Source organism: Pinus tabuliformis, chromosome Q (genome assembly GCF_031772625.1).
Source record: "Pinus tabuliformis cultivar Carrire ecotype Pingquan chromosome Q, CPIR1, whole genome shotgun sequence".
NCBI lineage: Eukaryota > Viridiplantae > Streptophyta > Pinopsida > Pinales > Pinaceae > Pinus > Pinus tabuliformis.
Window position 1 is genome coordinate 604,556,521 of NC_142296.1, and position 27,325 is coordinate 604,583,845.

Sequence of the window (27,325 nt, forward strand, 5' to 3'; positions counted from 1 at the left end):
TGGTGGAATTCTCTGAAACCTGGGTATAAGTTGTTTCAATTTTTCCGTGAGGATCAAGAATGATCCCACCTACCACTGCTTTTAAGATTATCCTATCAAATATAGTTTATTGAAATTAGTTATAAGAACATTTAAAAATAAAAACTTTCTCATAATTTTTTTTTTTTAAATTTGAAATCATAAAATTTTGAAAAATTTCCTTTGATCCAGTCCACTTACAAAGGTTCTTTAAATTCTCCTTAAGATAATAAATTGTTATTTGAAAATTATATTGGTTAGAAATTATAATTTAAAGTTAACTATGAAGAGTATTTATTTCACATTGTCAATTTTATTTTTCAAAATAATTGTTATTCTAAAATGAAAATGAACTTAACATTAATACTATCAATTATAATTTATAATATGTCAATAAATTCTCATAAACAGTGTTAAGTGATAAAACTTAATATGCAGCCCCACGGGGGTAGGCGAGTTGGTAATCACAATGCGGTGAAGTTCGTTAGAAAGGCGGGCTCTGTACTGAAGGTCACGAGTTCAAAACCCCCGGACTAGCTCGGAGCTGCGGAGAGGGGCAGGTGCAGTTCCCAAGGGTTATAGTGGTAGCGGTCAGAATCGACCCCGTGTTACGCGAGTTGCAAGGTTACTCCAGTTGCCGATTCCTTTGTAAAAAAAAATAAATAAATAAATAAAGAAAGAAAGAAAGAAAGAAAGATAAAACTTAATATGCATAGTCTAACTAATAAATTAAATGGTTTTTTTAGGACATTTTTTCTGGTTAATTTTAACTAAAATCAGAAAGAAGTTTTTAAAAACTTGAGTTTAAATTGTTTAATGTGTAGAATTCTAGTGCTCGAGAGATTTTTCAGGGTGCTAAATCCATTTATGCATTCAAAAATATATTTTAAATAACAAAAAATCACAATTATGATTGAAATTGTATTTCTAAATTTCGGTGAAAAAAGACCATTTTATCTATAAATTAAATTGTGTCTAACTTAATATTTACAACATGTCATTATACTAAATCATCCAACATCCCTTTTCCTTCATTTAAATATATTAAACTATATTCAAATTTTATAAAAAAATTATTTATTTAAAATTTAAAATTTATATATAAATAATAATTATATTTTTAATTCATTTAGGTAAAGCAACAAACTTTTAATGGGTACATCTAGACCGTAGCCTTCTCCAACCTTCACAATAACTTTATCAATACCCCATGACATAATCCCCTTCACTTTACATTTCTTGTGAAATTGGCAAAACATAAAATATCATCCAGAGATTTCTTAAAAGGAAGTAGATTGCCCCTTTGCACCATCTAGCTTAGCTTTTAGAGTACATATGGTATGAAAACAATTGAAAATAGGCAAAGATGGGAGACAAATTTATTTATCAAAGATTTTGTACTCAATACTCTCACCATATTATATAGAAGTTGAATAGAGGGGCAAGGGATTAAAATATACCCATGTAGGTCAATGTTGTTTGTATTTAAAAAGCCATGCCATGTCCCTCATCCGAGTGAAATGGAACAAGTGCCCGGCTAGTATAAAATGTTCGCAAAAAGTTAGGTTGCTTTCTCGAATTAAAGAATTGGGCCTTTGTGTTTTTACATGATATGTCTCGGGTGATTGTGATTGCAAAAGTAAAATTCCAATGTCGTAATTGATTGTGATCGATAAAGGTTTTTTCAAACACTACCTTCACTAATAAATGTAGAAATAAATATTTTGTTATTCGTAGGGATATCATTTAATGTTACATTTTTCAAAAGTGTAATCCAAACATGTTATAGATTGATATATTTTTCAATTATGTCAAACACTCACTTTTACTTATAATTATAATTATAGTAATAAATATTTTGAAATTAATAAAAAATAATTTAATTTTATATTTTTTAAAGTGTAATTAAAACAGGTTATGGACCAATCTAGATTTATTTTAATTTTAGATTTATCAAGTGTCAAGAGAGATCAAATCTTGTTTCACTTTAAAAAAAAATTGCATCTCAAAGATTTGATCTCTCTGGGTGCTTAGTAAATCTAGACTTAAATAGATATAGGTTGATTTAATTATTATTTATAATTATAATAATAATTATTATTATTAGTTATATGCTTCCTTTTTTTAATGTAATTTGACCAAGTCAAATGTTAAACAGGACATTGCATTACAACATCTCTACCAAAGTGTCTCTTAGCACAACAATTAGTATTTTTCAATTATTCAAAATTAAGTGAAGAAAAATAACACACTTAAGTAGAAATTTAATAAGAATCATTTTAATTTAATAGGATTATTAATATCATATATCAACATTAAATAATTTTATTACGAATAGTTTGAGGGTGTTCAATATCTTTTTGCATCAAAAACAATAATTTCATTGATTTGAAAATGTAGATTTGATCAAAATTGTTTGGTTGGATTTCAATTATCCATAAACTAATAAAGGTCAAAAGTGTAAAATGTTTGGCCTTCTTCCTTAAAAAGTATTTCTTTAGCTAAGTAGTGTAAATATGTGATGGATTAGTCATTTTTTGGCCATTCAAAACAATAAGGCAAAAAATTGTTATATTTTGTCTGAAATCTGGCAAGAATTATTTTGGATTTGATGAAAATGTTTTATAAAATATTAACATTGCATAATCTAGTTACAGTGGACATATGCAAGGATGTTAAATCTATTTTTTTTCAACAGAAAAAAAAAAAAAAAAAAAAAAAAAAAAAAAAAAAAAAAAAAAAAAAAAAAAAAAAAACAAACATCCTTCGTTATACATAAACAAGAGTTTACATATATCACATAGATCAATTGATCTTACTACTTACACCCCATGAAACATAAAAAATCCCTAAACCAAAAAAAAGAAGCAACATAAAGACACCCTTCAATTCTGCAACATATGTCAGAATAATCCAAAATAGACCAAGAGGATCCAGCAAGACCAGAGAAGCCCCTTCATGCAAATCCTAAACAAAAGCCCAATAAGAGAAATGCAAGTCAGCACAACAAGATGTCAAATAGAAAACACCAATAGAAGGCAAAAACGACACACACGTGATGCTAGACAAAAAGGAAATAAAACAGAGCAAAAGGGAAGTTGATTAGGGCCAAATGATCCTAAATCACATATAGAACCATTTTGTGGGACTTTGTAATGTGAGGCTGTCGAGAAATCCCACACTTGGATAGGGCATTTTCCTTCAAATTCTGCTCCCATAATTATGTTCGAAGGAAATGTCAGGAAAGGAAGGCAACAGGGACTTGATGTTATCCACCCAATGATATAAGGCAAGCACCTCCAGAGAAATTTTCCTCTACACCCAATCTATGACCGATTTTGAATTGCCAACAACCAATATATTCTTTATGGTAAACCAAGTAGCGCATTAGAGCACCTCCCACAAGGCCACCACATATGCCCTGCAATTTGTACCAAGTGTTGCATGACAAAAGAAATGAAAGGCTCGAGAAGGTCAAATTTTAACATATACACCACATCCACATAGGCCTCTGCATAAAGCCCTGTCAAAATACCCTATGGGAAACAATTCCTCCAAGTCCTTATAGGAAACTGAGCACTATGAGGTCTTTGGACTCCATGGGCCAATCTTGAGGAAGTAGGCAACAATTTTGAGACTAGTGATCTACACATCCGAAGGCTTGTTCTAAAAAATGTTGGCATTCCTAGAACACCAAATGCCCCAAAAAACATACAATGGAATAGCCCTATAAGCTTTTAGCCTAGAGATCCAAAACACAAGGCAAGAAATGATAAAATATCTATCCACCACAACATTGATCTTAAGCAATTTAAAGACTTTCTCCCATATAGAAATCACAAAAGGGAAAATAATAAAAGTGAGTATAATCTTCAAAATCCAACCTGCAAAGAAGGCATCTTCCTGAGCCAAGAAAACCCCTCTTCATCATATTTTCCCAAGTAAGAATTCAGTTATGAAGAGTCATCCAAGTGAAGCACTTAAGATCAAGTGGGACATCCCATTTCTACATAGAGACCAGGTTGGTTATTCATTGAGATGTAAGAGTGGACTTCTTTGGTGTATATGCTTCCTACAAAATACGCCCTCCCTACACTAACTTGTCATGCTTGTGGGGCAAAGATATCCTAGCATCGCACAAATATTTGTGGTAAATCTCCCATTTAAATTCAAAATCCTCTAGAAGGCTTATGTCCCAAGAGTGAGGTCAAGTAGCTGGAGAGAAAAAATATGGGCAACGAACACTTAGATTGGCTAATGTGATAACACCCTGCTGATTCAAAAATTGAATGACAAGAGGTGAGAGACTATGTTCAAAATAACAACTTCATCAATCCAAAATTGCAAGTTTAACAAAGACTTCTTATTTGAGTTATGGTAATGATAAACCATAAAAGGTTGAAAACATAAAATCTTTAGCCTTCTTCAATCGTGCAATCTAACTAATAGATGAAATGACCCTTTTTCGGACATTTTTTTTCTCGTCAAGTTTACCTAAAATCTTGTACATATTTTTAAAAATCATAAGTTTTAGTTGTTTAATTTGTAAAGGTTAAGTGCCTCAAGGGTTTTTCAAGGTGTTGTATCCATTTATGCATTCAAAAGTCCATTTTGAACAAGAAAAAATCACAATCTCACTAGAAATTGTATTGTCGGATTTTAGGCCAAAAAAACCATTTTTTCTATTAGTTAAATTGTGTCTTTTTTCAATCATTTAATTAAGAATTGCAAAGTTAATATTTATTTTATTTTTTAAATAATATAACATTTTGTCTTTATTGATTTTTTTATTCAAAATTTCAAGCTTTTTTTTATATTGTTTTATAAATGGACCAAAACCCTTAAGGGTGAATTTTCATGAATGAAGTTCTATTAAATTAGAATGTAACTATAACTAGTGAGAAAAGGTCTACCAATTTTGGAACATAATTTTCATCAAATAAGAAGTGAGCTTATTATAAAGTGAGTATAAAGCAAGCTAATTTTGTAACTAGTGGACCCTAATTGTCACTACAAATATGATATGAATGTGGTAGAAATTTCAAGTATGAACAAAGTTTTAGTATGTTTTAAGATGTGTACATCATGGAACAATGACTGTAAGAGTTTTTCCTAATTCAAAATCGATCTAGATTGTTAAAAATTTGATTAAAACCCAAAATGTATGAGAAATCTAACTTTCTATATTATTCAATTTTACTAATTGAAAAATATTTAAATGGCTATAATTTGGTACTCTTTAACCAAACACAATGTAGTGCCAATAATTTTTTTGGTGTTAATTACAACTTGCTCTTGACCCCTACTTTATATAATTTAATCCATACAAATGATGTAAAACTAATTACAAATTGTTCTTGACCCCTACCTTATTTAACTTAACCCATACAAATGATGTAAAGATAAATCAATAGAATCTTTACCAAATTAAGAACCCATGAAGCCAAAGCATGTTTAATTTTCTAGAAGCTAACTTATGTATAGATTTGGAATCTAGGGTGTCTAGGCTATTTTATATATATTTGAATAATTTTTTATGAAGAAATCTAAGGGATGTTTCTGTATATTCATAGATGACAATGTTACTAAATTCATTGACATAGACTAGTTCACCTAACATAAGGGGATTCAATTTGGGCATGTATTACTATAAAATTAACCAAATCCCTAGTAACATTAATGATAATTGGTTGAACTAACTCCTTGAACTACACACATAAATATAAATAATTCCATGAAAATTTTTATTGAGAAACCTTTTGTGGGATTCTTCCCATTCTGTAATAGTGTTAGGAGTTTACATAGTCAAATTACAACATTTGCGCCTAATCTAAAAAAACTCTTTTAGATTTGAACCCATAACCACTTAATCATTTTTCAAACCAACTAATCTAGTATAATAATATCACTCTAATACTCTCACTCTTTTTCTAGATATATAAATATTTTTTTTAATTAAAAATTTAAGTAAAAACTAAAAAAAATACTTTTTCATATTTGTAAACAACATTCTTAATATATTTTTAAATTTTAACTAATACTTTTATTATAAACCATTTTTAATTAGGCATAACCTAGTCAAAATACCCATAACAAAAACAAATCAACCCTTTAAATAATATACCCCTATTAATATTATTACCCTATTTATAAAAGAAAATAGCATTACCCTAGGCATCAATCTTTATAAATTGGATATTTATAAGCTACTTTCAAGAAGACACATTTTGTTTTCTAAAAACAAATGGAAGATTTAGGCATGTGTGTCTCGAAATTATGTCCTAGTTGATAGTGACAAGCAATTTATTTTTCCAAGGCCATCACTTACTTTGGAAATATTGAATATTTAAAGAGATCAATAAATGTTCTACATTCAAAAAGTTCAAGCTGTGCTTTCTAGAAACAAATGAAAGGATTAGTCTTTGTGCCTCTAAATTATATGCTTTATTTGATCGTGACATTTCAAGACCAATCACCTACTTTAATATTTAAAGTGGCAATAAATATTTTGACGATATTTTGACGAAAATGTAAACATAATCGATGTAATAATAAATATTTTGATAAAGATGTAACTGTAATCTTAATATAGTATGAAAAAATGAATTTTAATAATAATAATAATAAATTATTAATTATTATGTTTTTTTTAGTGTAGTTAACTTTTTTTTTTTTATTTTTTTAGAGTTTTCATGATTATATTTTTTAGTTATTTTTATCTAAAATTTGATAGAGATTGGTTAGAATCATAAGTTTGAATTGTCTAATATGTACATTGTAGATGTTTTAGAGGTTTTTCATGGTATTGAATCTAGTTATGTAGTAAAAAACACATTTTAAATAATCAAGGATCACAATCTCACTCATAATTGTATCACTAAATTCTGACCAAAATAGCCAAAACTTAGAACAATTATACAATCGCTTATTTTTCCTCGACTGGGGAGATAAGGATGAGAAAGGTGTGTGTGTGTTGTGGGGGGGAGGGGGACGGGGAGGCGATGCTACCACCATCTCCCTAGCTTAAGCGCTAAAGGGACATGGCAACACACCCCATTAAATTGACATTATTCACCATGCATAACTTGGGGATCAACACATTGTTCCACCACCCAACGCATTTGGTAGTTAATTCCTACAACCATTGGAGGCTAATTAGGTCGACAAAGGGTACGAGAAGATTTGAAGGTTTGAATGGGAGGTGTACCAGACCTCGCAGTGAACAAGTCATCTCAAGATTTTGAACCAAGGAAAACCTTAATCGGCAGCAAGGGGTGGGCATTTGGATTAGAATTACAATAATGGGAATGAAAAATCATCATTTCATATGGCACTCGACTCAATTCAGTGACATCTCCTTGGGTTATAAGCATCCTGACATCTTAGAGTTTGGTATTTCTTCGTATAAAGGTACCAGAGGCTGAGAGCTTACCTACTTCTTTATGTCATACACTCTATGGGGGAACTTGAAAATTTAGAAGCATATTTTTGGGGTATTTGAGGGCACATCACTTCAACCCAGTAGTTTCCCTCACCTTCCTCGATGATTTTGCAAACTTGTAGTTGTTTGGAAGGGAGTATTTTGGGATGATTTTGTGAGTGTGGCATTGTGCTAAAGTGGAAACTTGTGTACATGCTCAAAGTGCTTTAGGAAAATCATATCTCTGCCCTCCTTAGAAAGCCACCACCAAAATATAACAACTTCGAGAGGCCTTGACATGCAACCAAACCTTTTCTATTTGTTAGTAGCTCTGAAGGATCATTAGTTGAGGACTCAGTCTCCACTAGGGGATTGTGAAATCTGGTCTGATACATTTAATTTTCTCCCACACTCTCCCCGAAAGAATCGTAGACTATTGGCAGAATATTTTGGTATAAGTGTTCTGATACCTTAGGGTGTCGAGACTCAACAAACTGAGTGGGGCCTTCGTAAGCTCATCAACATCCAAAGTCCCAACTAGCTCTAATCTAGTCATCTTCTCAGAGAAAACGCCACCATTTATTCGTAGCTCTAGGTGGCACTTAGTCAATTCGTCTGACACACTCTTTCAATTGTTAGGCATCATACCCCATCATAGAGCAAGGATATGTTGAAGTGCAACATACTACCAAGAAATGGTTTGTTCCAAAGTGTAAGTGCAAACCAAGAACTCGACATCTAGTTATCGGGAACTACCCCTCATCTTGTTCAAGAGGAAATCACTCGGGCGGATGGGAATTATCTAACAAAAGATACACACTCACAGACACAAAGTTTCCAGCAAAGGTGGAAGATTGAGTTCCAGATGCATGGCACACTAGAGGCTGCTACAACCAATACATGTATGCCATGGATATTTATTGGTATTTGGAATTTCTTCTTGGTAGAGTTCTTGTTGATAGGGAGATCAAGAAGGACATCCTCCTGACCCTGAATCAAATGCAGATGCACATGATAGTGATGGATCGAAGGCTCGGGCTTATAGAAAAGAAATTAGGCATCCCTCTTCATCTGGGTTTCTCCCCAGGAAGAAACAAGGAGCCCATTCCAATGGAAGCTATAGATTATGAGAGATCTGGTTGATTGTCTTGCAAACTATTTGTTTTTTAATTTCTATGTTTAAGTTCAATAGTTTTTTGCCAAGAAATGGCCCTAGAGGCCTAATCGTTAAACTCATTTTTTTTGTTTTCATGGTTTTGATCAAAACACTTTCTTTTGGGGTAATGAAACAATTGAAGTTCTATATCTAGTATGGTTTCCCAGTGATGGACCAAAAACAACTTTCAAAGTTATATATGTATATCTTTGATTTGAAGGAAAAAAATATATATATATTTACTTAAAAAAAGAATCAATGTCTCATTTTTATTATGGAGCAATGTAACCCTTTTTGGTCAAAATCTAGCAATACAATTTCTAGCAAGATTATGATTTCTCCTTGTTTAAAATGTCCTTTTGACTGCATAAATGGATTTAGCCCCTTAAAAAAACATGAGGCACTCAAACTCTACAAATTAAACAACCTAAACTTATGATTCGTAAAAATCTCTATAGGATTTTCGACAAAATTGACTAGAAAAAGGTGCTTGGAGAAAAGGTCATTTAGTCTATTAGTTAAAGTACTTGTTTTGTTAACAAAATCATTGTAAAGGAGTATATGATAATTAAAGTTGAGGAAATTCATACTTTTATACTTTTTACCAAATATATTTATAAAAATATAAATGTAATATTAATGGTTTTTTTCCTATGTGGTTCACGGACCTCGGAGATTGGTGACCACTACATCCATGGAATATTTGTACCAGGGAGATCAATCTGAAGGGATCACTTCTTGTCAGCGCAACCACAGACCCTGACTTCGAGGGTGTTGAGAGAATTGAACTTTTAACCTCTCAATAGCAAAGGTGCTTTAATGACGGGACCTGATCAATTGAGCTAACCATCGGAGCTTTTTTCTATGTGGTTCACAAGAGATTGGTGATTGCTACCTCCACAAAATATTTGTACTAGGCAAATCCAACCAAAAGGATGACTTCCTATTAACTAAACCACAAAGCTTGACCCCAAGAGTGTCTAGAGAATTAAACTCATAACCTTACAATGACAAAGATGTTTTTAATGATGACACTGACCAATTAAACTAACCCTTAAACCTACATATAATATTAATATTATATGAAAATTCAATTAAAATAGGGCTACTATGTCATCTTCGTTGTGACGATATGACCATTAATGTTTATAACTAGATAAATCAAAATGATCAGTTACAACTTGCCAAAATCTTATGTCATGCTTGGTTGAATCTAAATCGTACGAGGAATGGAATCCGCAAATTGAGAACCAGTGAAACTGAAGGTTGCATTTAATAAGCCTAAATCCCTTTGTTAACAACACATGTCAAGCTTAATGCACGTGAAATACTTGTAAAATAAAAGGGTGGAAATGATGAAAAGTTATTATAGCGTGGTCCCATGTGCTCCCCACACCAATGTAACCCCTAAACTACCTTTTTTTAATTCAGACTTTGGGAAACGAAGAGGCGAGGAATCGAGTCTGCTTACGTTTCAAACTTTCCATTCACTTTGTGCTTCGCCATAAAATGGAAGGATGAGTAATTGCAAGTGGGGCGCCGCCACCCGGCGGTTTAGATATTGTGAAGGGGGAGGGGATGGGAGGGCGAGGGGCCCGATGGGAGGGGTCAGCGGGGCGGCACCGCCAAACGCAGTGGACCCCACGTCCGTTGCTTCCTGTTACAGCCGCCACCTCATTCCCGACCACCACCAGTTGACGAGTCAGGTCTGCCACGGCATCGCGTAGGCATTACGTGGCGGGTACGGATTGGTGTGCAGGCTTTTGAAGTTTGGCGTGCCTTGCTAGTGGGGGGCGTAGGATCATGGAGGGGGAAAAGCAGCGCTTTGGCACCAAGCGTGGGACTCCGCAACGGAACGGGTGTGGTGGTGGTGGGCCCGCTGGGTCAGCGGGATTTCAGATAACTCATAATGAGGTGACCATGATAGCAGGGTCTTGACCTACCGGAACGGGCCACGTGGAGGAGGCGGCCAAGGGACGGGTCCACGTACTCATCGGGCGGCGCACCCAGCCGGCCGGGAATGTTCCGTATCTTGAGGGGGGCGGGCGGGCGAGCGACCGTGGGTTAAAAGCGATCGTCCTTCAAGTGTTGTGGGAAGGGGTGGAAGGTAAGATTTGCTAGTCCGTCGGTCGGGCGGTCGAACCTCATCTGGGCCTCACGTGCATGCGCAACGGGGATTAAGACACCCAACCAAAGCTATAACTATACAAGAATCTGCGCTTATATAAATAATAAGTTCGCATTTCGAGTCCCACGCCAAGTTTCAAATCTGGTCGTCGCCTGCCCACGCTCTGATCTCCTACGTCACCGGGGTCCCCAGCAAAATCCAAGCGCTAGCCACCCTGCACTCGTTTTCTGCCTCATTTCGCAATTTCACTCATTCCTTCACTCATTTCTCTTCGCTTTTTTCAGGCCTTCATCTTTCACGCGCGATCCTCCCCCATTCCCTACCCTTTACCTCCCCCCCCCCTTTTTTTTAATCGTGCCCGCTTGTTTTTATTGAGAACGCGTTCGCCTGCAAAACGATTATTGCCCCGAGGCCTTAATACTTGCATGATTGCTCTCTCTTTTCTCTCGATTTCCAGAGGCTCCCACACCCATTTCCCTTATTGTTATTTCCATCGCAGGGCGCAGTCATTTGCCCCCCACTTCTCCCCCGTTACAGCTGTGTTCTTGCAGACTCTCTGCCGACTCGCCATTAGCGCTCTTGCCCGTGCTTATGCAGTCAAATAAATTATACCCACTTTCATCTCATCGTGCCCCTTGATGCTTTTTTGTTGTGTTCGAGGATTAATTCTCCAGTTGCCTTTTCACACAGATCCCTAGTGTACTCTTTTTTTGGAAAGAGGCGGTGAAATTTATAAAGGCAAACCAGATTGTAATGCTTTCTACGTAGAACCGAATTTTTCTCACTCTCGTCGAGGATCTAGTCACAATTTGATCACAAGTTCCCTGCGGAATTGATTATATTCGAATCACAGAAGCTTTACAGAATTCTCAGCACCAGGCGCGGAGGACTTTTATAACGAGCCATTTGCTGTGACTAGGTTTGTCTCTTATTGTCTGGCTTGATTTTTTATAAAAAGTTCGTGCTTCATTGAATGATACTGCAAAATTTTTAGCTGCAGCCTTGTTCTCAAAATTGTACAGATTTTGTGTTCGTGCAATAATTGAATTGCTATCTATGATTGTATGAATGTAATATTGTTGTGTGTGATCTAGTTTCATGGGCTCATGGCATTGCAAATTTAATGCTGGGGAGGTGCAGACAGATCTTACATATCAGAAAATTCGCTGAATCGATAAATACTTCTCCAATTTGCACGTAATTAGGGTTGGTTGATGAGGTGAAATAGTGCGAATTTTGGTATTAGGTCACAAGAAAACTAAACAGAATTATTCCAAGTTTAATGTACCTGACCAAATCTATAGCTTGATAGAGGATCGATTTCTATATTCGGACTCAAATTTTTATCGGAGACTGAACGTCCTGTGATAACCTTGTTCTCTTTGGTATTGTAAATGTGGTTTTTTGAACGCCATTCTGACAATAATTTCTCTCAAACCAATATGCTTTAACAGAAACTGAGAGCAGCGATCGGTCTAAATATCTTCGAATTCTTTCCCAATTATGATAGGATGGCATTGCACAATTGAGAGTGTTCCTTGATTTTAAATTACTGCCACCACAGACCTGTCATAATTCCTGGATTAGGAAAAACGAAAATAACAAGTTATTGATATAAATTTCTTAAGCATGTTTGATCTCAACCAAAACTGGTTTGTTTTTCGGATGCGAACCAAATCCCAATTTTGATTCTTAGGATTCTTTTAAATATTTATGAAATGTGAATGGATTCAGCATGTCATTTTCAATTCTACAAATTTTTACTTTTGTAGTATAATCTTCGATACCTGATTCCATTGCAATTCCTTCAAAAGTTTATTCCTTCTCTAAGGCTTTGGATCTCTACTGTAACCCTAGGGCCTCTCACCTTTACACGGTCTAAGTTAGAATCTTTTATGGTTGTATCATGTTAAGTTATAATATAATCTTTTGTGTACTTTGTTTGAAAAATTCAGGTTTCTAAGACATCTTTTTAGACGTAGCCAACATAACATAGGAGTAGATACTGATAATTTATTGTGTTCTACAATTCCTTATTTTCATTTTGCAGTCCACCAAGGTTTTTCCTAGAACAAAATTGGCGAGAACTATGAGGTGATTGTCTAGTAATTTTATGCACTATGACAATCAGGAACATACAATTGTGTTTACCATTTATACAAAGGATCTTCCTCTGCATTTATGTGGATCGTAGTTATATTGACTTGTTATTGGCTAAGAAATTGGAGCAAATAATATATAGGTCTTTCTAATTGGTCCTAGTGTAAGGTAGCCCTGGTTGCAGATACTATGATCCCAATAGAATGACATAGTAAGATGACTACGCACCCCCTACCCAAAAGTTAAAACCTTTGTGTACAAGTTTAAGGAGATTATCTTTTTTCTTGATTGTTTTCGATGTATTCCAATTTAACAACAGCTTCGTTGCATTCTAAAACAAACCGCACTGAAAAAGCAACGTAAAACAACCCTTGATATTTGTTCTTTTCGATTCAGTGCGTTTAATGAGCAAACGTACTGAAGTTGGCTTCATTCACTCATCGTCTCAGTTCCGCTAACTCATCCTAGCACTGCAGACTTAACGTGTGAGAGTTATATTAAGCGCTGTCAGAATTTGATGGTTGGTCTTATTGACATGTACATTAACTTCTGGTAAGTTATAGATGGACTCGCTATTAGATTTTCATGATTGATCTTCTTGACATGGACATTGACTTCTGGTAAGTGATAGGGACTGACTTTCTTTTAGTTGCAATGAGATTTTGTTAATTGTTTATTTAGTGATGGATGGACTCACATGTTTTATATGTCTATCAATTTCTGGTGATATTTTCATTTTGATCAGCAAACTAGTCTCTTTTCTATGTGTGCAGTTTTTAATCTGAGTTATGATATTTTCATTTTGATCAACAAGCTAGTCTCTTTTCTATGTCTCTTTTCTATGTATGCAGTTTTTAATCTGAGTTATAAGTATATATTTATATATAAATTTTCTTTGTTGGATTATTTCTTTCTTATACTTCTCAATTTCTAGTGATATTTGATCAGGAAGCTGGACTCTTTTTATGATTGCAGTTTTTAAGCTTAGTTATTAGTAACCAGATTGATTTGGTCGTGACTACTTAGTAGATAAGGAATGATATAATTTGAAGGTCACTTTTTAAGTTTTGGAAAACTTATATTTAAATCAAAGAGGAGAAAGAAAACAAAATATTAATTAGAGTCTCTAGTTTATGTTGATAAAGAGAAGAAAGAAAACAAAGTATTAATAAAAGTCAGGTCTGGTTGATTATAGAAAGCATGCTATATGAATAAGCCTAAGTATTTGTTTGAGTATAGTGAAGGTATATTTTAAATTTAAAATATAAAGAAGGTTAAATATTTATTGAAGTGTAGATTATTTTTTTCGATATAGAGATGTTATGAGTTTAAAATATGAATGTGATTTAAATATTAGTTGGAGTTGATTTTATAGTTTGAGGAATGCTAAGTATTAATTAGAATGTACATTTTATTTTATTTGAAAAGTATTATGATTTTCATATTTGATATTTAGAATTAGTTTAAAATATGAAGAATATTAAATATTTGTTAAAGTGTAGATTATTTTTATGTGGGGATTATTATGAATTTAAAATATGAATGTAGTTTAAATATTAATTAGTTTGAGTTTTTTTTTTAAATATGAAGCATGCTAGGTATTATCTAGAAAGTAGATCATGTTTGATTTAAAAAGTATTTTAGTATTCTAAGAAAGTTAAGTAGATCATGTTTGATTTTAAAAAGTATTTTAGTATTCTAAGAAAGTTAAGTATTAATGAAAAGTGAGTTAAAAATATGAAGAAATTGAATATTATAGAAATATTGATTTTGTGATAATTATTTTAGTTTAGTTGAGTTGATTAATTTGAGTGTCGTAAATTATCTATTGAATCTCTCTTCATGTTCCATATTATTTGGTTTTTTTCTTCTTCTTTTTTCTTTTTTGAATAAAAAAAAATATGGTTTTATTTACAAAATCTTAGATATACATTTGTTCACGATCTATTTTATCTTACTCTGTATATAATTCCTTAAAAAGTAGATTCTACAAAACAATAATATCATCATCACAAATATTTTGTAGTCTCACATCCCAACACTATTTTTTTAAAAGAACAAAATATATTAGAAAGTAGATACACAATAGATAGAACTATATCACTTCACCTCATATTTAAATTCTATAGTGTCTTCTTCCTATTACTCATTTAGAAAGTCTGAGGACAACCTTTTTTTGTCTTACTTTTTTTTTAGGGAGAAGAGAAAATATTATAATTTTATTTTAAAAATAAAGTTACAATATAAGGAAAAGAACTTATTATCTTTTTCATTTTATTTCGTATAGTTTTTTTAATTTACAGTTATATCTATATCTATATCTATATATATATAGGAGATAGAACTATATTTTAGTCTTATGTTCAAATTAATTTTATAGTGTTTCCCTGGTATTGATCATTTAACAAGTATGTTTTTGTTCTTAATTCATTTTATGTCTATAGTTTTTCAAAAAAAATAGATTTTAAAAAAAATATATACTGTCCTTGCCTCATATTCAAATTCTAGGGTGTCTTATTTTTTTTTAATCAATTTCCATCCAAACTCCATCTTATTTCTTGTTAATCAATTTCCATCCAAACTCCATCTTATTTCTTGTTAATCAATTTTCATCCAAACTCCATCTATACTAGCTTTGGATACTTCATCCACAATCATGTTCATGTACTTGTAGATATGTGAAAAAAATATTTGGGAAACTATTGTAACATGGCTTGTCCTAGATGTATAAAAAAGACATTTGTAAGAATATTGTAAGATTATTTGTACTTTACCAAACAAGGATTAAAGTTTCTAAGTTTCAGAAATGATTTATTTATATCTCCATTTTAGTTTTGAATTTTAAATTATGATTTTGTGATAAAAACAATATTCCATGTTCATGTCCATGGAATATTCATATTTATTATTCTTTGTAGATGACTAAGTCATGATTGTTTCTGGGTTCCTCCATGTCCATGGAATATTCATATTTGTTATTCTTTCTAGATGACTAAGTCATGATTGCATTTTGTTAATGGAATGTTTTTGGTGTGTTTAAATTTTATACAACACTTTTTATTGGGAAGGTCTCTTTACCTTTGAAAATTTTATGGTTTCTAGCCAACCAAATTCCAAACTCTTTACTCAATATTTAAGGAAAGAAGTGGGTCCCTTCACACAAAAGAAATGTAAAGTTATATATCAATTTGATGTTTAATTTGAAAATGGTATTATTATTATTATTGAGAATAGAAATACTTTATTTATTTATCATTTCATCCTCTATCTATATATATAAATTCAAAATGTTTTCCTTAAAAAAGAAGACATTCTTTCTCTCAATCCTAAAGTTAGAGTGAAGTTGCTGATATGAAACTAGCCTACAATACTTGCAAGACTTGAAACCAATACAACAATATTTATTAAAACATTGTAAAAATGATTTCAATATATTATAATATATATAAATTTTATTTATTAGATTTTTCCCACACTAATATAATTCTGCAGCACTGAAACGACAGCTAAATGAAGTATGCTGCGATGTAAAAAAAAAAAGAGAAATCTTATCTAAAACAGGTCTCTTATCAGTATGCAGTTATAACGAAGATAGATAAGTGTCTTAAATATTTTGAAAATTTGAAATTGCAATCAAGATAATGCTTAAAATTTCCAAAAGATCGTTTCTTCTATTCCAACGGTTGAATTTTAAAGTCTCGGCTACTGCGCCATAGTTGCATATCAAACAGATATATCCTATTCCTATTCGTTATCATTACATTCTTCCATCTGAGTGGACAGACACATGTGAAAAATGGACCCATTCAATAAGAGAGAATAGATGGGATTAGACAAAATATATCCTGATTTTCTCAACAATAATAAATATTTTAGGTTTGGCTAACAGCCAGAAAAAGTTTCAAAGAATTCAATCATTTATTCCTCCGAGGCATTTTTATCCTCATATTCCCGTCACAGCATTGCAGGCTTCATTATCATGGCCTGTTTTCTTCGATAAATCTGTGTACTACATTTAACTCATTGCCCATAGTTGTTGCTGCGACATGGTGCTAATAATCCGACGCATTTTTATCCTCTTATTCCCGTCACAGCCTTCCACCTGTTTCTCACAATGCATGCTTTCATTATCAGGCAACTGTTTTCTGCGATAAATTTGTGTGTACTATATTAAACTCATTAGCCATAGTTGAGAAATAGTACTAATGGTCGCCTGGGTATAAAGCCTGGGCCTGGCGACGTGCACTTTCAATGAATCTAGAAGAGTCGAAAGTAGCGATCAACTGGTGCGGAGAAGTAGGCGTGCATCATGTTCCCGAGTGCAAGACAAAATAGGGGTACATAATAAACCAAAACAATAATGCAGGCAGAAATTAAGAGCAGAAAACTTCATAGAATATTATTTCTTTACAATTGCTAATGACAAGACTTTTAAAGTAGGGCAGACAAACGTGAATGAATGAATGGCCCGACCAACGCGACTTTGCTAGTCTGGTCGCCTACGTTTACTCAATGGCGCGTTGCGCTTTTTGTTTTGTATTTTTCTGTTCGTAGCGCGGGTGGTCTCGTCCCCCTCCTTCTTTACAATCCTCGCCGGCTTTTTCTGACTTTTAAACAGAGAAAAAAGTGGCCTGGTGCGCATGCTGCTGCTCGCGTGCATGTGAACATGAGCAACGTCACCTTTGTGTGGCATAATTCTTCCCGTCGCAATCGATGACGGCGACACTTTTGTCGAGTCGCTGTCGGGGACCGTCCTTCATGAGTCAATTATGCACCCAGATTCAACCTCACACACATTTTCACTAACATGCTTGCTTTCAGAGACCATCCAGCTTTTTCATCTCAGTTTGGAAGCACACAGTGTTTCAGAGTTCAGTCAAAAGGGAGCCTTTCGTGGTAAAGTTAGGAACTGAAAAAGCTTTATCATCTCCATCTTGGATTCAAATATGAAATGCTCGTTTGCATTTACAAGGGATCTCACTAGGGTTTCATCATGTCAGTTGGATTGTGGTCCCGATGTAATTTGGCACGAGTTGGAAGCACACGGCCCACATGCTGCTTGGGTTCCTATTATGGAAAAGTAGCCAAACCTCTCTGATGAATTTCAACATGAAGCAAGTTGCAGATAAAGACGAGGCTTCGAAATTGGACAACGGTGAATTGTTGAGATTAATCTCCTCAGCATGGCTCGTGGATGGTTGCATTAGACTTAAGAGTATAGGTACAGTCTCTTCAACTCGACCTCAAAAACATGGATGGGTTGGATGGGTAAAAGTATAGTTACTGTAGCTCCAACTTGATCTCAAAAGCATGGACGGGTGCATTAGACTTAAGGTATAGGTATTATAGCTCTTACCCGACCTCAAAGGCATGGATGGTTGCATTACACTTAAGAGGATAGGAACAGTCCCTCTAACTCGACCTCAAAAGGTGGGTACATTAGACTTAACATTATAAGTACTATTACTAGTTACAACTATACCTCAAAGGCATGGGTGGTTGCGTTAGACTTAAGAGTATAGGTACAGTCCCTCCAACTCAACTTCAAGGCAGCAATTTCACTAACTCCTATTTAAGAAAAAAACTAACCCTACTGTCTTTCAATGTATGTGATGAGATTGATGAGAACATTGCTTAGATACTAACAGCATTGTTTACAACTAATCACACTTGCTTTGCACATCTCACAATAGTAATCATAAGTTTCAATAACACCATTTGGTTCAGATTCATAGTAATAATGCATTGAAATAAAAGGTTGACAATAGAATCAAGTTTGAAGTACTTTTATTCCCCTCATAGCTGCCAATGGATTTCTATCCCTAGTTGGTCCCCATATAGTTTTGCAGAAACCAAGTTAGAAACTGTATAGGTTAGTTGTACATCACGAAATACCTTCATGGTGTAGTTTCTTTCTGTAAATATACCCTCTGTGCAGGTACTTAAGCTTTCTGCAGAATGTTGAGTAATGCATTTAGAATTGGTTATTTTATATTCACCATAAAGATAAGCTTTGCTGAGGAAACCCACAACTAAAATTTATACACTTTGTTGGATACAAATGTTGCTTGAATTGTATATGCATTTCAGTATATATTTCCCGGTCCAGCTCCAACCTGTTGTTATTTATGACCTTCCTGCAGGATGTGAGCTTGATGCATTTAGAATTAGCTCTTTTATATTGACCATAAAGATGAGAGTTCATAAAGAAAAATAAATTGAAATTTATACAGGTTGGAATCTACAAACCTTTGAAAATTTGTTCCAATTGGATTTTCTGAGATTCAAAGCTGTTGTGTGTTTCTCTACCCTTGGGACTTTGCATTTGCATGTGCATGTTCAATGTTTAGTAGTTGCAGGCCTGGCTAATCTGGGCAGAAATCAGTTCATATATCATTAAGTATTGTAATGATAAATAGATATATAGTACTAGTTTGCATATTATGAAGAATTAGACCATTGTTTTTTATAGTTACGGTTTTTGAAGATGGTTGAAGAGTTCAATCAAAATATCATTGCAGTTTCTTTGCACATAGTTTTACAGAATTTTTTTCTCTAACCTGATTTCCAAAATCTGCATTTTTAAAAAACATGTGTAAACCTATATAAAATTAATTTATTCATTCATTTACATTATATAAGTTGTGCTGTGCAGGATCTCAATAGTTGCCATGGACAACCTACAATCCCGTGTTCCTCCAGGTTTCAGATTCCATCCCACGGACGAGGAGCTTGTGGATTATTATCTGAAAAAGAAAGTTGCTTCCAAAAGGATTGATCTAGACGTCATCAAAGATGTGGATCTTTACAGGCTTGAGCCTTGGGATCTTGAAGGTGGGTTTCTTTTGCAATTTGTAGGAGGAATATATACAATGAATATATACCATTTTAGCCAAAAATAAAACAATAGAGTAAATCAAAAATATTTTGAATGTGAACAGAACGATGTAAAATAGGTTACGAGGAACAAACAGAATGGTATTTCTTCAGTCACAAGGATAAGAAGTATCCAACGGGCACACGAACAAACAGAGCCACAGTGGCGGGCTTCTGGAAAGCCACAGGACGGGACAAAGCAATCTATGCTAAGCTGAAGCTCATCGGCATGAGGAAGACGTTGGTGTTCTACAAAGGGCGTGCACCCAACGGGCAGAAAACTGACTGGATCATGCACGAATACAGGCTTGAGACGAACGAGAACGCTCCTCCTCAGGTACGCATTACTCACATTTTTTTTCACAGTCACAATGCTATGAGGAATATAAATATATTATCATTTATGGAAATTGAATCTATGGGAAGGATTTCATTTTTTCCTCCCAACCACCTTGATATATTTTATGGGAAGAATATAAGTATACCATCAACATCCTTCATGTTATTTGGGGAATTAAACCTGAGAAGATTCCATTCCTTCTTCCAAGGATTTAGATACCCAATTGACACACTGCTTACAACATTTATAGAAATTATTTTATTTCTATCAGTAGTTCTTGTGAAAATGGTTGAGCATGGTATAAAACTTGCTGACAAATTTATTATTTTGATCTAAACAGGAAGAAGGATGGGTGGTTTGCCGTGCCTTCAAGAAACGATCAACTGCCCAGAAGAAAGCAAATGATAGGGACTTCTCTGCAACTTCAGCTTGCTATGAAGCTGATCAGAATAGTTCGTTACCTGAATTAGATTCTCTGGATATCAAACTTCCTCATCAACTAGATCACCACCAGTTTGGATACCAATTGCAGCAATTCTCAAGCTGCAAACAGGAGATGGAGCCACTCGACTACCAACTCGAGCACAACCCATTTCTGCAACTTCCTCAACTGGAGAGCCCAAAACTTCCTTGCAATGCTAACTCCTCCTCCAGTTCTGCTGGGAATAGGCGCGAATACTCCATGACAAGTTTATTGGAATCTGCAAACATGGAGATGCTTTTACCACACTCAACATGTACAGGGCCTCATGATCAACAACAACTAGGTGCATTTTATGGTGATGAGCAGGTTTACACAGACTGGAGAATGTTAGATAAATTCGTGGCATCACAGCTCAGCCAGGAAGATTTTCCAGATCATGAAGTTGCAAGATTTTCCAATGGGGTGCCCTACAATCCAATGCCAGACACGAGCTCGCTTCTGCGCCAGAATAAATTGCCACCAGAAGCAGACTATGCAGCTTCAAACTCCAACTCCTATGGCGACGTGATGTGGGGTTTTGGGAATTGAGAGACTCCTTTAATCCAGACAACAAGGGCCGGTGGTGCAATACTCTCATTGTCCTCAGGTCCTCATAGAATTTAGTACAATAGTTGAAAATTTAACTATGCACAAGGCAATAGATGAGGCTTGGGCAATTAATTTATATCATCAATAAAGTATCTTGTTGGGATTATTGCCACGACGCTTACATCATGCCAAGAAGTGGGAAAAAATTCATACGTCCAGAGCCTCCAACAGATGCAGTTCTTACTTTAAATTTCTTACTGAATATATAGGTTTAATCGACCTTGTGCTTTATGTAACTCTACCAGATCAGTGCAGCAGGATCATCTGGTCCAAGTATATCTAATGACCACTGCTCATGGAATGCATAGCTGATAGTAATTTAGTTTACTGACATTGTTAATAAGATTTAATGTGCAGGTGTACCTTTTCAAGTCCAAATAAATTGACAAAATGGTTCAGTAGATGTGCAATTTTATGTGTATCTTGGCTTAAATTTATGCATCCCAACCAACCAAGTTGGGAAAAAAATTGTATAACTCCAAATTAACTAAACAGACTTGATAAAAAATCATGATGTAGAATCTTCGTAACAGCATTACTCATCTGACTTCCAAATCGATGGCATTGCCTATAAAATTGAGCAGTGCCTCCTGAGACTTGCTAGTTAAATTTAATCGAAATAAAATTTTGATCCAACGTTGAAAGAAACCATTCAGTTGAATCTATCAACAGTTTTTCATTAACAGGGAGAGAACGGTTTTTAATGACAGAGAATAGTATTGCTAGAAATATATGTCAGGGATATGAAAGGAAAATTGCATTATGTGATCTCCAACTGTTGTAATGTTATTTTATTTTCTATCAATTTTTTTTTTATCACATTGACATTTATATTTTCCATTTAACAGATTGTAAATTACCATTACATACTTGTGGTAATATGGGCTTTAGATAAACAAAAGATTCCGATATATTCTATTTCATGGTATAAAATGTAATTACCATAATGCATTATCCATTTTATCTATAATTTTAAGTTTTCTTTTGCATACCTGGATTCTTACAATTTGGCTTACCTACCTGGATTCTTACCATTTGACTTGCCAAATGGTTTGTAAGGATTCTATGTACCTGGATTTTTACAATTTGACTTGCAAAATGGTTTGTAAGGATCCTATGTAGTGTTAAAAATGTAAGTAATCTAATGTATTATCCAATGTTTTTATTACTTGTAAAATCATTTATAAAATGTTGTGATAGAATTTTATGTACTTGGATTTTTACAATTTGACTTTCCAAATGGTTTGTAAGGATTCTATGTAGTGTTAAAATGTAAGTAACCTAATGTATTATCCATTATCCATTATGTTTATAAATTTTTATTTTTATTTTACTTGCAAAATCATTTATAAAATGTTGTGATAGAATAAAATTGAATGCACACCCCTTATAATATATTATTGAAATTTACAAATATAAAGAAGAGTTCATTTTATCAGAATTCAAGTTCTTATGTAATGCAAGTCTCTCTTTTCATAGAGACCAAAATACCTTTTTCATAGATAGAAGAATACCCAAAATAATTTTATAAATTTTATAATTTAAATATAAAATTGAAGATATTAATTTTAAAATAAAAATATTCATTATAGTAAAAAAGTAAATTAAAAATATTAACAATTTAAAAAAGTCATTAATTTCTTGAAATTCATTAGTAAATATTTCAAAATCTTGTGAAAGAAAATTGATTTCTTTTACTGAGTAATGTATTTGTTGCATTCACTACAATTTATTCCTAAATTAATGAATAATGTTTTAAATCTCATATTAAGATTATTAAAATGTATTCATCATATAGTGGGATGGAAATAACATATGATTGTAATGCATTCAAATTTATTAGAAATGAAATTAAGCTCCTCCACTACTCATTGGACATGCTCACTATCTTGAGTTTTAAAGACATTTTTCTAAATTTGTTACTCTATACACAATATACTTCTAACCTTAGTCTTGTAACCATAGTGATGGGCTAGATTTATTATTTTTTTTAACAAATCTATATAAATATCTTTGTAGTGAAGCTCCATTAAACAAGGGAGCACCATCTATGATCTTAAAGGATAAATGGAAATAGATTTTGAATGGGTTTTAGAAGAGAAACAAATAATTAAGCTAAGGGCTTGGCCCTTTGCCAAGAGTTAAAGATCCTAGATTCAAACCTCATTAGATATTTATAGTCATTGGTGAGTCATATATGATTATATGACAAATGAAAAAAACGATTGCCCTAAATGAGTGTAACTTGGCAAGGATAATATCCATAATTCATTAAGAAGCAAGAAGATTTGCATTGTTTGAATATTATCATGTGTTAAGAGCTTTAAATCACCAAGCAAACAATCTAGCCAACATTGGTGTTCATTCTAAGATTGTAATACTCAAGAAAAGGAGAATATTTTTACAACACCAATCCCAAAAATTATTATTCTATGAATATATCAAAATAAAATGATAAGATGCATTTTAATGGCAAAGGATCCATGCAAGTCCACTTGGTGATTCAATCCCATGGGTAAGAGAAGTGCTAAATATTATATTCTCATAATACACTTGCACATGTATTTATTGATGGAAAAGCTAAATATTATGATATTGAGTGGGTATGTATGCATTTTGATTCGAGTAGAGTATGTATGCCTTTTTATGTCCAAATCATTTGTATTTGGCATTTTAGATGGTAAATCTCTCTTCTTAGAGACGTTGGAAATTCTAGTTAAATATAAGAGTTAAATTTCAAAGTTTGAGGAGAAATACTATATGTTTTTAGATAGTAAAGTACCCATCTTAGAAGCTTTGGAAATTCTAGTTAAATATAAGAAGAAATTTTCAGAGCTTGAAGAGCAATACAATATGTTAAGTCATATGGTGATAAGGTTGGAATGAATTTGTCAATCTACAATATCACAACAAATATTAACAAATAATCAAGTGCTATAAGATATAGGAAATTCAAAAACACATATCAACTTAATAAGACTTAAAAAAACTAGCAATGAAACATACTAACAATTAATATCTAAAAAATTAATAATAAAACTAACTATATACATTTTTTATTCTAAATTTTTATTTACTATAAAAACAAATTTAATTTTAAAATAATTAATTCCTATATTTTTGTATCATTAATATCACATTGTAATAAATTTTATATCAAATATCTCCATTAATATTATATTATAATAAATATTATATCATACTGTTGCATTAATATTAATATTTTTATATCATTAATATCAATAGTAATAAATTTTATATCAAATATATCTCCATTAATATTATATTATAATAAATGTTATATCATAATATATCCATTAGTATTATATTAAAGTACTTTAGATGGTTTTAAAACCCTATGTGAATGCATTTTATTGCGGACATAAACCACATATTATTCTTTTAAGGTTTTAGAATGATATATGGTTTTTAATTGTTGTATTAAGTAAAGATATTATTATTTATGGTTTATGGTTTTAGGATAATAATATAAATACAACTTTAATCAAAGGGAGAGAAGTGTCATTAAGATTCGGGAAAAGACAGACACTTTAATTTTAATATTAAAAATACATAAATCAATGATTTAAATTAATAGCTTAAAACTGTAAAGTGATTCTTTGGAAATATATTAAATAAAATTTAAAACCCCATCCTAATTCTTTGGATATATATTAAATAATTTTCTAGAAGATTAATAATATTCCAGGCAATATAATAGACAAACCTAGGAATTTTACTGGTTCTTTAGTTCTCACATTTGAACTTTCTGTGAGTTGTTCAATCTAAAATTGATCATATTCCTATTTGAGCTTTCTGAATTGATTAGTCTAAAATCGATCGCATTCCTATTTTTATGGCCATGACAATAGAATTATCTTGATTAAGATATACTCAAACCACAGTGACAGGTCAGAGATATATATTTAGTTTTGGATTTTTCACATCTGGAGATGGAGTTGAAACAGCAATTAAGCCAACCTGAAAAACTTCAGCGGAAAAGAAAAGAGCACCTTAAAGCCAAAATTTCACAGATCACCCATTTTTTTAAACAACAAACTTGTAAGCCCCAACTTGAAAACCTTCAGCAGAAAAGGAAAGATCACCATAAAGCCAAAATTCACATTTTTCAACCTTTTCCTCATGAATCAACAACACCTCAGGCAGAAGAAGGATTAAGATGTTTGTTTGAAGATATAGGTGTCTAATAAACAAAAACTCAAGTGGCCACTCATATTTTTAACCTTTAAAACCAGACTGCTGTCTATCTATTTTCAATGTTTGAAGTTAGCTGAATGTTAACATCCTGTTAATTCATAGAATATTTACATTACCATGTTATAACTTTGGGCAGATCAGGCCAACTTTGGAGAGTTGACCCAAATTCTCATCAGCACAATCACAAAATGTGTGTTTAAAATATGTAAAGAAGGGTATATCAAGCAGGAATTTATTTTACGAACAAAAATGGAAACAATAATGAAACCAGAACGATCGAGAATTGAAATTTTTACGAGTGATAGGAAACAGAAAGAACGCAAAAAAAATGAAATGCTGTCAACATGGATTCATGGTTTTAATCTGGCCACAATTAATCCATTTAATTTACCAACAGAGATTTAGGAGGCACTTCACCTCGGCTACCATTTATTTATTTATTGATTAATTCAACCCATTTATTAGTGTTATGAAATATTAGGTAAATCATGAAGTTCAAAGTTTAAATTTCCATGAATCAAATTAAAAAAAAACTGAAAAATCAAACTAATACCAAAAAAATACAAACTAAAATATCTATTTTCTCTAAAATTCTCTTTTCACAAATTTGCATTTCTAAAAGCATGTCAATAAAACCCTTGGCAGTAGGCAAAGTCCGCCCATCAACACCAACCATTTCAAAAATAAGCCAGGAAACATAGCAGGGCTACTAATAAGGCAAACGCAACATTGTGTGAAATACTGAGAAAACCAGGAAAAAAATCAGAAAATTATGAATAACCGTTCGTGTATTCAAATTCAGAGGAAAAAATAAAAAACAAACCTGAGTCCTTTTTGCAGGCCAATATCAGCAGGTAATATTTTTCTCAACTAACCAATACATCGACAATTTTTAAATCCTATATACCCATTCTAGTAAATAAGATATGCCATGAATTTGAGAGAAAGCAAAAATACTTACAGGGCAACTGTTGCAGTCCTTGCCGGCTGTGCTTCAAGGAATCAAATTCAATGTATATCTGGGCATACCTTCCTGCAACGAACCGTGCTTCTGCATGTAACTGCCTGAACATTCACATTCAATGCCCGGGCGACAATTGAAAATTGGCTTTAAATCCACCCTGGTATGGTGGGAAACCTTGCACTTATTTTCATTGAATCACTCCCAAGGGAATGCCACGCAGCATAATAATCCTATAGACGCAGACTCTTATAATGGCTTACCACAATAATGCTGTTGGGCTGTCGTTTGCGGCGTGATGTAATGTGATTACTGGCTAATTCACGCACATAATCGGGCAGCTTTGACTCGGATCAAGAGCCCACAAAGTCGATTGCACGTGGGTTGACATTTAGGTTAGGAACGATAGGTTCCGCCCTGTTACTGTTCACCTAACTCCACTCAAAGGCCCTCTTATAGTCTGCCCACATTCCATCATCAGATCAAGAAACTCTCTATCTGTCTTATCTGACAGAGTAACTGAATCTTGCTGGGCCTTAATCTAAATTGGAGTATGATAATTAAGATCGTGAAATATTTTGTTTTCGGAGTGTTTGGATATATTTTTGGTGTTATAATGGTATGTATAAATGTATTTTAATTTGTACTAGACTAAAATAGTCTATGGGATTATCAATTTCCATGTTTTTAGTTTTTTGGAATTCAATTTTTTTCTTACTCAAATTGATAATGAGATGACCCAACTTTCTAAGGGTCCCTTTACTAAAAAGATATTGCAAAGGAATTGATGCTAACACACTGTCATAATTGTCTCTCATGTCCCTAAAAGCATCACATTCCAAAAGGAAATGTTTTTCCTATTCCACTGCCCGGAAGTGCAAAAAGTACACACCAGTTCTTCCCAAGCTTCCTTAAGTCTGTTCTTCTCAAGCTTCCTTAGGTCTCTTCCACCTTCCAGTGTCACACTGAAGTTGATATAGATTGTCAAATATTTCACTTAAACATTATAGCATATACTAAAGGCAGATTGCCAAAT

General features: G+C 33.1%; 1 protein-coding gene and 1 long non-coding RNA gene across 2 annotated transcripts; one reads left to right on the top strand and one right to left on the bottom strand.

Annotated features, from left to right (window-relative positions):
* Nucleotides 1-11,098: 11,098 nt before the first annotated feature.
* On the top strand, nt 11,099-21,542 carry LOC149220901 (NAC domain-containing protein 105-like). The gene is made up of 4 exons (XM_089382876.1): nt 11,099-11,641; nt 19,478-19,656; nt 19,764-20,035; nt 20,379-21,542. Exons 2-4 carry the CDS (start codon nt 19,494-19,496, stop codon nt 21,048-21,050), a joined length of 1,107 nt encoding a protein of 368 aa, XP_089239002.1. The 5' UTR covers nt 11,099-11,641; nt 19,478-19,493; the 3' UTR covers nt 21,051-21,542.
* On the bottom strand, nt 18,835-26,501 carry LOC149220902 (uncharacterized). The gene is made up of 3 exons (XR_016248777.1): nt 26,290-26,501; nt 19,072-19,192; nt 18,835-18,959 (listed from the first exon to the last, which is right to left on the bottom strand). It is a non-coding gene; the product is annotated as an uncharacterized LOC149220902 (long non-coding RNA).
* Between the last annotated feature and the right edge of the window lie 824 nt (nt 26,502-27,325).